The sequence below is a fragment of the Pongo abelii genome, chromosome 14 (genome assembly GCF_028885655.2).
Source record: "Pongo abelii isolate AG06213 chromosome 14, NHGRI_mPonAbe1-v2.0_pri, whole genome shotgun sequence".
NCBI lineage: Eukaryota > Metazoa > Chordata > Mammalia > Primates > Hominidae > Pongo > Pongo abelii.
The window spans coordinates 35,156,708-35,169,596 of NC_071999.2; the positions used below are offsets into that span (position 1 = coordinate 35,156,708).

At 36.6% G+C, this 12,889-nt stretch overlaps 1 protein-coding gene across 7 annotated transcripts in view; it reads right to left on the minus strand.

Moving 5' to 3' along the window:
* Positions 1 to 12,889, minus strand: part of KATNAL1 (katanin catalytic subunit A1 like 1) — a 93,326-nt gene that overhangs the window by 14,587 nt on the left and 65,850 nt on the right. For all 7 annotated transcript variants that reach the window (XM_002824138.5, XM_009248532.4, XM_003778182.4 and 4 more), the window contains exons 7-9: positions 11,097 to 11,255; positions 10,252 to 10,378; positions 7,254 to 7,388 (exon numbers count right to left, since the gene is read on the minus strand). In XM_002824138.5, coding sequence (XP_002824184.1) covers positions 7,254 to 7,388; positions 10,252 to 10,378; positions 11,097 to 11,255 — 421 coding nt within the window. The remainder of the gene's footprint in view (positions 1 to 7,253; positions 7,389 to 10,251; positions 10,379 to 11,096; positions 11,256 to 12,889) is intronic.

A 12,889-nucleotide genomic window follows, 5' to 3' on the forward strand; every position in this document is an offset into this window, starting at 1 on the left:
ATCATACATATATTTTGTTTAGAAACCAAAACATGGGCTGGGCACAGTGGCTCATGCTTGTAATCCCAGCACTTTGGGAGGTGGATGCAGATGGATCACTTGAGGTCGGGAGTTGGAGACCAGCCCGGCCAACATGGTGAAACCCCGTCTCTACTAAAAATACCAAAGTTAGCTGGGCATGGGGGCGTGTGCCTGTAATCCTGGCTACTTGGGAGGCTGAGGCAGGAGAATGGCTTGAATGCGGGAGGTGGAGATTGCAGTGAGCCGAAATCATGCCACTGCACCCCAACCTGGGCAAAAGAGCGAGACTCCATCTCAAAAAAACAAACAAACAAAAACATGGATGAAGAGAAAAAGAATGGGAAGAAACTTTTAAAATCACAAATAAGGAAAAAACCACTCGAATTTCAACTTGTGTATGAACCAGGTATTAAGGAGTTAATTCTCAGAGGTGCAATATTCCAGCATGGCTTATAGGTTCTAAATCTAATTGCTTCTGCTGTTGCTTTAAATAAGTATATTATTTTATGAGCTCAATCAGTAAATTAATTTTTTTTTTTTTTTGAGATGGAGTCTCACTCTGTCACCCAGGCTGGAATGCTGTGGCATGATCTCGGCTGACTGCAACCTCCACCTCCTGGGTTCAAGTTGATTCTCCTGCCTCAGCCGCTTGAGTAGCTGGAATTACAGGCACCTGCTACCACGTCTGGCTAACTTTTGTATGTTTAGTGGAGACAGGGTTTCATCATATCGGTCAGGCTGGTCTCAAACTCCTGACCTCAGGTGATCTGCCCACATTGGCCTCCCAGAGTGCTGGGATTACAGGCGTGAGCGACAACACCCAGCCAAATAAAGCACTATTTTAAGAAAAAGAAAAGTTTTCTTTTTAAGTAATGACATTATTAAATTATTAGAATACAGAGTAATGCCAAAAAAGATAATATAAGATGGAATCTGTGAGCTAAAAAATCTATCAAGTAATTGTTATACAAGCCTTGGGGTCTACTCAAAAAAGTGATCAAGGAATATGTTACAAAAATTAAGTTTCAAAATTCGTAGGTGAGGTTTCCACTTCTAGCCATGATGAAATAACTGTTACCAAACTTGCCCTCCTATGGTAAACAACTATAAAATGAGATAGAATATAAAGAAAACTGTTTGCATGTATTAGCCAACAGGCAGTAAAGAACTGAATACTGATTTTTCTTAGTTCTGCCAGTAATCTCAATGCCTGCCAGAACACTATTTAAAGGAAAACACATAATCTGTAATCCCTAATGTAGCACATACAGTAAAATTACTGGATATGTGAAGAAGCAGAAAAATATGGCCCACACTGAAGAGAATTAAAAAGTAACTAACAAAAACAAATGATTCAATTGCTAAAATTAGCTGACAAAAACTATAAAGTGGTAGATTATCCATTTCTGAATAAAAAATTTTACTAAAACTTACAGACTTTACATAACTATTTATTATCCTCAAAGTTTCTGTGTGTCAAGAATTTAAGAATGGTGTAGCTAGAAAGTTCTAGCTTGGGGTCTGCAATGGTTAATTTTATATGTCAACTTGGCTGGGCAATGGTGCCCAAACAGTGGATGAAAAATTATTCTGGGACTGGCACAGTGGCTCATGTTTGTAATCCCAGCACTTTGAGAGGTGGAGGCTGGTGGATCACTTGAGGTCAGCAGTTCAAGACCAGCCTGACCAACATGATGAAACCCTGTCTCTATTAAAAGTGTAAAATTAGCCAGGTACAGTGGCACACACCTGTAATCCCAGCTACTTGGGAGCCTGAGGCAGGAGAATCCCTTGAACCCTGAACCCGGGAGGCAGAGGTTGCAGTGAGGTGAGATTGCACCACTGCCCTCCAGCCCGGGCAACAAGAGTGAAACTCCATCTCAGAAAGAAAAAAGAAAAAGAAAAATTATTCTGAATGTGTCTGTGAACATGTTTTTCAATGAGATTCACATTTAAATTAGTGGACTTTGAGTAAAGCAGATTGCCCTTCCTAATGTGGGTGGGCCTCATCTAATCAATGGAAGGTCTGAATAAAACCCAACACTGAACCGCGACACTGCCCCCACCGCCCACACCAGGAAGAAGAAATTCAGCAAATGGCCTTCAGATTTCAACTGCAACACTGGCTCTCCCTGGGTCTCCAGCCTGATAGCCTTTGGACCAGAACTGCAGTATCAGCTCTTCCTGGGTCTCTAACCTGCCAGGTCAGGGTACAGATTTTGGACTTACCAGCCCCCATAATCATGTGAGCCAACTGCCTAAAATAAACCTCTTTATATATACACATCCTGTTGGTTCTGTTTCTCTGCAGGACCCTGACTAATACAAGGTCTCACAGGAAGTCACAGTTAATACATGGACCAGAACTACAGTCATCCAAGGGTAGCTCTCACATGGCTGGCACGATGCATACTGTAATTGCTAGAGCAACTGCTAAAATAAATATAGTCAGGTATAGCTAAAAATCCAATAATGGCATTAAAATGAATAGTAAAAACAGTCAATTAGCCCAAAAGAAATTAGCAAGGGGGGTACAGAGAAACAAACAGTACAAATAGCAAGATGGCACTTAAACACAGTCATATTACCAATTACATTAAATTTAAATGGACTAAATACTCCTATTAAAAAGCAGAGACAGCCAGGTGCAGTGGCTCATGCCCATAATCTCAGCACTTTGGGAGGCCAAGGTGGGCGAATCACCTGAGCTCAGGAGTTCAAGACCAGCCTGGACAACATGGCGAAACCCCATCTCTACTAAAAATATAAAAAAATTGGCCAGGCATGGTGGCACATGCCTGTAGTCCTAGCTACTCAGGAGGCTGAGGCAGGGGAATCGCTTGAACCCGGGAGGCAGAGGTTGCAGTAAGCTGAGATCGCGCCACTGCACTCCTGCCTGGGCAACAGAGTGAGGCTCCGACTCAAACAAACAAACAAAAAAGAGATATAGACTGGACAAATAGCAAAGCTCAACTATATGCTGTCTATAAAAACTGCACTGTACACGCCTGTAATCCCAGCACTTTGGGAGGCCGAGGCAGGCAGATCACAAGGTCAGGAGATCGAGACCATCCTGGCTAACATGGTGAAACCCCGTCTCTACTACTAAAAATACAAAAAATTAGCCGGGCATGGTGGCAGGCGCCTGTGGTCCCAGCTACTCGGGAGGCTGAGGCAGGAGAATAGTGTGAACCTGGGAGGCGGAGCTTGCAGTGAGCCCAGATCGTGCCACTGCACTCCAGCCAGGGCGACAGAGTGAGACTCCAACTCAAAAAAAAAAAAAAAACAAAAAAAACTGCACTGTAAATATAAAGACAGGGTTAGGGTAAAAATTAAAGATGAAAAGCAGATATAGCACAACAACAATAGGAAAAGAAAGACGGTAAGGCTAAATTAATAGCAGTCAAAGCAGATACCAAGTGAAAGTGTATTCTCAGAGATAGAGAGGCATTTCATAATGGTAATAGGACCAAGAAGATAAAACAATGATAATTTATTTACTTAACAACAGAACATCAAAACACATGAAGCAAAACATAAAGCAGAAACTGAAAAAACTAAAGGGAGAAATGAACAAGTTCCCAGTTATAGATGAAGATTTCCATAAGCCACTCTCAGTAACTGATAGAAAAACTAGACTAAAACATCAGCAAGGATTTTATTATTTGAATAATACTATCACACCAACTTCACCTAGCTGACATTTATAGAATGTTATAACAAGCTCAGAATACACATTTCATTCAATTGCATCTGGAGCATTCACCAAGATAGACTATATGCTGAATCACAAATCTCAAGAAGTTCAAAAATTGACATCTTACAGGTATGTTCCTAACTGCAATGAATTAAATTAAAAATCAACAACAAGATATCTAGAAAACACCCCGATTATTTGGCTCCCAAACCAATTTAAATGCTAAATAACTCAAGGACCAAAGAAAGGGGATAAAAAAGGAAAATTAGAAAATAGTTCTAACTTAGTAATAGAAAAAATATGATATAGCAAAATTTGTGAGATAAAAGCAAAGCAGTACTTAATGAGAAATTTATAGCTTTAAAATGTGCAAATTTAAAAAAGAAAAAAAGGCCAGGTGCAGTAGCTCACATGTGTAATCCCAGTGCTACTGGGAGGATTGCCTGAGGCCAGGAGTTTGAGACCAGCCTGGGAAACACAGCAAGCCTCTGTATCTACAAAAAATAAAAATAAAAAAATTAGCCAGGCACAGTGACATGTGTTTGTAGTCCCTACTCAAGAGGCTGAGGTGGGAGGATCTGCTGATGCCAAAAGTTTGAGGCTGCAGTGAGCTAAAATCATGCCACTGCACTCCAGCCTGGGTAACAGAGCAAGATTCTGTCTCTTAAAAAAAAAAAAAAAAAAAAAAAAGTGGGGAAGGGTGGTTCCTAAAATCAATAACCTTAGTTTCTAACTTCAGATAGAAAAAAATCATACTCAACGTATAAAGCAAAAAAAAAATTTTTTTAAGAGAGAAGAAATCACTAAAATAGAAAATTAACAAAGCAAAAATTTGGTTATTTGAAAAGATTAACATTATTGATAAATCTGAACCAAAAATGATGAAGAATAGAGATAAATTACTAATATTAGGAATGAAAAATGAGCCATCACTACAGATCCTATGGCCAATAAAAGGAAAATAAGGTGTGTAGATTTGTATTATGCCAACTTAAGTGAAGCTGCAATTTCATTTCCCAGAATTCTCTTTATTGCATAGCTCTGGGTTATGTGGACTATATGAGACATGTCTGAGATGTGAAAGGCAAAAATTAATCATCTCAGAAAGCTGGCACATACTGTCATTTATTTCTTGGTTCTCCTTGTTAGTGTGGGGCAGCACTTGCACCTTCAGCTCTTTGTAGTTTCTGCCACATTTCTTCCTTCAGCTTTTTTTACTTTTGAGCCAGGTATACATTTAGCTAGCTTCTTCTGAAGGAAAGTCCATTCATCAAGATTAGGAGTCTCAGTGGAAAAAAATAGTTCAACATAGATTCCAATGTATCCTCATGGATTCCACCCCTACAGGTAGAGTTTGTCCTTACTTCTACCACTTCACATTCATCATCTCTTCCTAAGTGCCCTCCTTACTGACTTCAAGTTCCATGAACTATATAATCAGCTTCCACAATCTCCCATAACTATTTAATCAGCTTCCACATTCACATTAGGTCAAATCCAAATAAATCTGACAACTTATAAAAAACAGACAAATTATTTGAAAGACACAAGTTACCAAAGCTTGCTCAAGAAAAAAACAAATAACTTAGATAACCATATGTGTGTGTATTTAAAAAACAATGGAACAGAATAGTATTCAGAAATAGACCCACACATACACAACAAAATAATTTTCAATGAAGGTGCCAAAGTAATTCAATGAAAAAAGAAAACTCCTTTCAGTAAGTGATGCTACAACAACTGCATATACATATGAAAAAAATGACTCATCTACACACACACACACACACACACACAAATTCATTCAAGAGGAATCAAGATATAAATACAGTTTCCAAAAGAAAACAGGAGAAAAACTTTGCAGCTTTGGGATAGACAAGATTTCTTAAGACACAAAAAGTACTAATCATTAAAAAAAAATTGTCAACAGGACTTCATCAAAATTTAAAATATCTGCTTATTAAGAGATACCATAAAATCAAAAGGCAAACTACAAACTGGAAGAAAATATTCACAATGCACAGATCTAATAACATAAAAAGCATTAATAAAACAACAAATAATCCAATTAAAAACTGGAAAAAAGAAATGACACTACACAAAAAGTATATACCATGACCACAAAAAGCACATAAAAAGGTACTCAATGTAAATCATCAGAGAAATACCAATTAAAATCATGAGACAGCATTTCATACTGACTAGAATGACTGAAATTAAGATACTGACAATGCCACATGTTGGCAAGGATATGGAAGTATTTGAATTCTCATTTATTGATGATAGTCTATTTTCAGAATGGTACGACCATTCTGAAAAACAGTTTGGGTATTTCCTATAAAAACTAAACATATGCCTACCCTATGACCCATCATTTCTTTTCTTATATTATCCAAAAGAATTGAAAGCATTCATCCATAAAAAAGATATGTACAATAAAGTTTACAGCTTTATTCATAATAGCCAAAAAACTAGGAATAACTTAAATACCAATCAAAAGGAGAATAAACAAATTGTGGTATAATCATACCAGGAATAAGCTGCTGATACATGTGATCACATGGATGAACCTCAAGTGAAAGCAGCCAGACACAGTGAGTACATGCTGTCTAGATTCCATTTATATGAAGTTTAACAAGTGAAAGAACTAATCTATGGTGATAAAAATCACATAGAGTGAATGCCTATTGGAGGATTAGCTGATAGGGGCACACAGGAACTTTATAGGATGATAGAAATGCCCTACATCTTGATTAGGGTATTGATTAAACAGGAGTACAGATTTGTACTCATCAAATTATATACTTAAGTACATTTCATTGTATGTAAATTTTACCTCAAAAGAAAAAGAAAAAATTCATTCACGGATATTTCAGCATTCATTAACAGGATGAAACTATATTTTCCAGGCTGGGCGTGGTGGTTGACACCTGTAATCCCAGCACTTTGTGAGGCTGAGGCGGGAAATCACTTGAGGCCAGGAGCTCAAGACCAGCCTAGACAACATGGCAAAACCCTGTCTCTACTAAAAACACAAAAATTAGCTGGGTGTGGTGGTGCACACCTGTAATCACAGCTATTTGGAAGGCTAAGGCACAAGAATCACTTGAACTTAGGAGGTGGAAGTTGCAGTGACCTGAGATCACGCAACTGCACTCCAGCCTGGGCAACAGAATAAGACTCTGTCTCAAAATAAATAAATAAATAAATAAATAATAAAAATATATATATATATGTACGTACACACACACACACACGCACTCTCCAAAACAGCATATTCTGAAAAAGATCCAAAAAAACTTCAAGTTGAAAAGTGAAAACTTAAAAGTGCTACCATATTTATTAACATGAATATTGTTCTAAATTTAAGAATTTCTCTGAAATGTAAGAAATTTCAATAGAGTACTGTGGCCTGTGTTCACACCTACTACAAATTAATTTTGTGATGCTATAAACTTCTTTAAGCAGAATGGCAATGGAATAAAGATTTAGATACATGGGAAACAGAAAGCTCAAAATGGAGAAGACATCATACCTGTTGGGAGAGGTATATATATCCTTTTTTCTAACCTTCTTCGCAAAGCTTCATCAATATCCCATGGGAAATTAGTAGCAGCCAATACCATAACCATTTTGGAAGGATCATCATTTTCTAACGCTCCTCCAACTCCTATACACAGTAAGGGAGGAAAAGATAGTGTTTTTCTTACAACTCTTTATTCTTTCATTCAATTAACATTTCTTTTAGCCAAAGTGGCAGAATCAATGATGAAGACAGTGCAGTCCTGACCTCTGTATGGTGGCAAAACCAGACTCATTAACAGATAACTACAAAACAAAGAAGTAGAAGAATTCACATAACCTAGTGTGGGATTTTTTTTTCTTTTTTTTTTCCTTGTGCAACCTAGTGCAGGATTTTAATCCAATAAAAACATCAATTTTTCTGTAAGAAAATGAATGTATATTTCCTCCTAAAAGAAAAGGTATGGGCGATTAAGCTCTGTTTTATTCCTCTTATTTCTTTTAAATCATAAAGTTCCACAAAAATTTCATTTTAGTTTTTAATCTATCTTCTCAAGAAGTGAAAAGAGGGTTCACATTACTTAATATTCTAGCATGCAATTACAATTTTGAAAGACAAGTTATATTTCCATGATGTTGTCCTTTAAACTTCTAAGTGACTTGTAAAAAATAAATAAGACATTTAAGAATGAACCCAGTAATCACAGATAAAAATAACCAAACCAACTACATGTACATACACAGTGTCTCCTTTTCAGAATTAAAATTTTAGAATAAAAAATTCAGGTCACACAACAGAAACTCTAGAAAATATGTAGTGAAAAATAAAAGATAAAAAAACCCATAAACTTTATTGATAAGACTTTCTAGTCTGGCAACCTAGTTCAATATAGTATTTTTTAAAAAAACAAGGTCTGGTTCTGTTGTTCAGGCTGGAGTGCTCTGGCATGATCTCGGCTCACTGAAACATATAATATTTTCTTACTATGAAATTTCTACTTCAATCATTATGACAAAGAATCAAGCTGTCCAACTAATAATCAACAATAGTCACAAATATCCCTCAATGAAATTCAGCTGACTAAATTTGTATTCAGTGATTTCCTTTTCCAATTTTAAACACCTAATGTTTTCTCCTATACCCCACCTCAAAAACAAAACATACTCATTCCTTTCTCTCATACTTTAGCAAAAGTTAAAATGGTAAACTCATTGAGGGAAGGGTCTCATAGTACATTATAAGTATTCAGTAAGTATCCACAGTTGATGAATAACCATGACTGTTTTGAAACAACACAACTTGGATATTGTTGGTATTTTGTTGTTGTTGTTATGAGACAGGTTCTTGCCCTGTTGCCCAGGCTGGAGTGCCACGGCACAATTACAGCTCATTGTGGCCTCAAACTCCTGCGCTCAAGCTATCCTCCCACCTCAGCCTCCTGAGTAGCTGGGACTACAGGCACATGCCACCACATCCAGCTACTTTTTAAAGTTTTTGCTATGTTAAAGTCTTGCTATGTTAACCAGGCTGGTTTTGCACTCCTGGCCTCAAGTGATCCTCCCACCTCAGCCTCCCAAAGTGCTGGGACTACAGGCATGAGCCACTGCACTCGGTCCCTCACCCTGAATTTTTTTTTAACATATTTTATCTGTTCTAATGTTTTGCTTGAACAGCCTCCTGTCTACCACACAACTAACTACCAGAGTAACTTATTTCTAAACAGCAGCTCTGAGGCTCCTCAGGGCCCTTTTTCTCTGTCCTGATAACTCCTACCAATGCTTCAAAGTCCAACTTGGCTATCTCTTTCCATGATTCCCCGGTCTTGGTGGTGCCTCTCCTATGTTTTCCACTGCACCCAGACTTTACTTCTACCCCAGAATGTACCATAATGTATTATACTCATCTGATCAGCTGCCTGCTTCCCATCCAGATCAGTGGTTCTCAAACTTTTTGATCTCAGGACCCTTTTATACTCTTAAAAATTATGGAGGCTGGGTGCAGTGGCTCATGTCTATAATCCTAGCACTTTGAGAGGCTGAGTCCAGAGGATCACCTCAGCTCAAGAGTCCAACTACAGCCTGGGAAACATGGAAAGACCCTGTCTTTACAAAAAATAAAACTTAGCCAGATGTGGTGGCATGCGCCTGTGGTCCCAGCTACTTAGGAGGCTGAGGCAGGAGGATTGCTTGAGCCTAGGAGGTCAAGGCTGCAGTGAGCTGTGTTCATACCACTGTACTCCAGCCTGGACAACACAGCAAGACTCTGAACCTTAAACAAAAAAAATTATTGAGAACCCTAAAGAGCTTTTTTGTGTGTGGAGTGTATCTATCAATATCTTTAAAACTTAAAATAGATGGTGCATGGGTAAATTGTATGAAAAAAAAGAAAAAACCTAAAATTGAAATTTAAAAATATTAATTCACTTAAAAATAATGATAAATTCATTACTTATTTACATATTTTTATGAAAAGTATGTTTTCCAAAATACTAAAAAAAAGAAGAGGGGCTTTTTAAAAAAATATTTTTGCAAATCTCTTTAATGTCTATCTAGAGAAAAGCTGGATTCTCATATCTGCTTCTGCTTTCTATGATACCCTACGTCTTACAGCCTCTCGAAAACTCTACTGAACACTTGTGAGAGAATGAGGTAAAAAAGAAAAGGCAAACAATGACTTGATATTCCTATGAAAATAGTTCTGACCTTGCAGATTCTTTAAAGGGTCTCAAGGAACCCTAGGACTCTAGATCATGCCTCTAGAAACTTTGCTCCAAATAGTAAGCTCCTTGAAGGCCATAGTAGCCTTTTTCTTTGTAACCTCAGAATCTGAAATGGTGCATGATCTCTAACAAGTATGCAAGAAATGCTTTCTGAGTGCATGAACAAATGAACAAATGGGTGAATGAACAAATAATTAAGCTCAGGCTGCCTTCTAATTCATCCATTGATTATGAGTTTACACAAAATATTTAAAAATAAGAGTTTTGAAACAATAATTAAATATAAATTACCATCCATCTGAATGAGCAGTTCAGACTTGACCCTGCGACTTGCCTCATGTTCATCAGAGGTTCCTCTTCGACTGCAGATAGAATCTATCTCATCAATGAAGATCGTGGTAGGGGCGTAAAATTTAGCCTTTATGAAAATATTTTAAAGAAATCATTCAATAATCTCATAAAACAATCTGAGTATTTAAAAAAATATTTTAAAACAATGGCAAAAGAGAGCAGAAACTTCTCACTGTTTTAATGCCATCACCTGGTTATGGCAAAGGCTAAATCAATCATTCCCATGAGAAAAAAGAAATTTCTACAAATAAAGGTTATATGGCTGGTGAAGCTGGGTGATAGATACATAGGGGTTCATTGTACTATGCTTTCTACTTTCATATCTGGAAATTTCCATAATAGAAAAATTTTTCAAAAAAAATCAACCTCAATCCTCAAATATACATTCTTAAGTTACTGCAAATCCCATATGAAAAAGGAATAAACTTTAATGACAGGTCAGACTCTGATTTTTAAAATACATATTAAAATATTCTTCTGTTCCATCAGCTCCCTAGAGATCCAGAAATACCAGTCAACCCACACATACGACCAAAGTCTCTTCTTCCACCCTCAGTGGACAGGATGCCAAAAGGCCTAGCTTTACCTTAAATAAAAAGATACACTGAAGATACACCAACTACCGCACAAAACCCATCATCCCAATTCTCGTCAGTGTGTCAAGAACTATTAAAATAGAACTATTCTGCCCTTTTCGAAAAAGATTCCAGGTGGACAGAACTGATTTATGGGGGCATCATAGGCCTACACACACTACTTTGAAATCTGAACATATCGTCACTCACCATCTCAAACAACAGACGAACTAACTTCTCAGATTCACCTCTGTATTTAGATGTCAGCGTAGAAGAGGAGACGTTGAAGAATGTTGTACCACATTCAGTGGCAACAGCTTTAGCTAGCATAGTTTTACCAGTGCCTGGGGGTCCAACCATCAGTACACCCTGAAATTTCAAAAGACGAATTAAATGATTTATCAGATTAAAAAATTTTTTATAAATTATCATCAGCTATTAATGTACATTAAGATTTTTCCATCAAAAGATAAACTCAAAATTGTCACAGTAAAATCATGATGCATTTAGTAAGAGTATTATTTTATAGCTAGAAAAAATGAAGAAATTTCACAAAATGTCTCAAGCCAGAGGTAGTCAGAGATAACCTAACAAAAAGCCTAGACAACAGTTTCTCATATATTTAGATATAATCTCAGTTTCCTGAACCTAGCATATGACATGTACATATAATATTGAGCACTGCTTAAAAGCAACTGTTCTGTTTACACATAATAAAAATAAGACATTTTCTATCACATGTGGCAGAATTACACATTCCTTACCCTCTATAAGGAACAGAACCTATCTTCCACAGTGCATTTATAATATACAGCTTTCAGTAAAAAATAAAGACCCATTTATGAGTTAATAAGGTAACAGTAAAAAATCCAGTGGTGATTCAAACATAATCAAATTAGCAAGATTTGTATCATTTTAATGTGTTAGTTTATATAAAATAGTAATAGTGATGAAAGAACCAGTAAATACAGAATAAAAACTAAACTTTAGTTACTTCTTAGTTTTGAAAACAAACATAAAAGTATTCTATAAAAACAAATCAGTGAAGAATAAAAACTATTCAAGGAATCCAACCCTCTACTCTTAAAAACTAATGGGTTCTTAAATATTTTCTTCCAGAATTTTTAACAGAGTTTAAATACATAGCTCACACTGAATTTTTTGCATAACACCTGGTGATTCCTTAAGAGGAATTCTGATCCAACTGCTACTTTGGTTTGACAAGCTTCTGGGGATTTAAGCTTTGAAAACTATGTGTATGTCAAAGTTTCATAAACTCCAAATTCAGAAACTGTCCAAATGCTTTTCTAGCTATACAATTTTGACACAGATCAACCAGGAATCACTAAAATTTGAAACACTAGTTTTACAAAAATATTTTTTTGCTTTGTTAGGGAGCCCTCAACTTTGCATGAGGTTGAGATTTTAAAAACCATGAAAACGACCAATTGATGCTATAGGCATAACCAGAGCAAAGTCCTTATTTCTCTGATGCCTTTTTCCATGCTCTCTGAGAGGGCCATCCTGTAATGCCATTAATGTGGCCACCTCCTATAGGAGTTAATTTCTAACATTAGCAGCTGTTTATAGCTACTGTACGATATTTATAAACTTCACCTCCTCATGACATTACTCCTTTAATTAATTTCTCTCTTTCCTGTATCTCTTTGTCTACTGGCTCTTTCCCCTCGGTATACAAATATACTTTAATCTGCCACATTACAAAAATCCCTTAAGGAAAGAACAGTCTCTTCAATAAATGTTGCTGGAAAAACTGGATAGCCATATGCAGAAGAATGAAACTAGATGCTGATCTCTCACCATTTACAAAAATCAAAATAGATTAAAGACCATACACAAAAATCAAATCAAAATAAGTTAAAAACCTGAAACTATGAAACTACTAGAAGAAAACACTGGGGAAATGCTACAGGACATCAGTCCAGGCAGATTTTTTTGTGTAAGACCTCAAAAGCACAGGCAACCAAAGCAAAAACAGATAA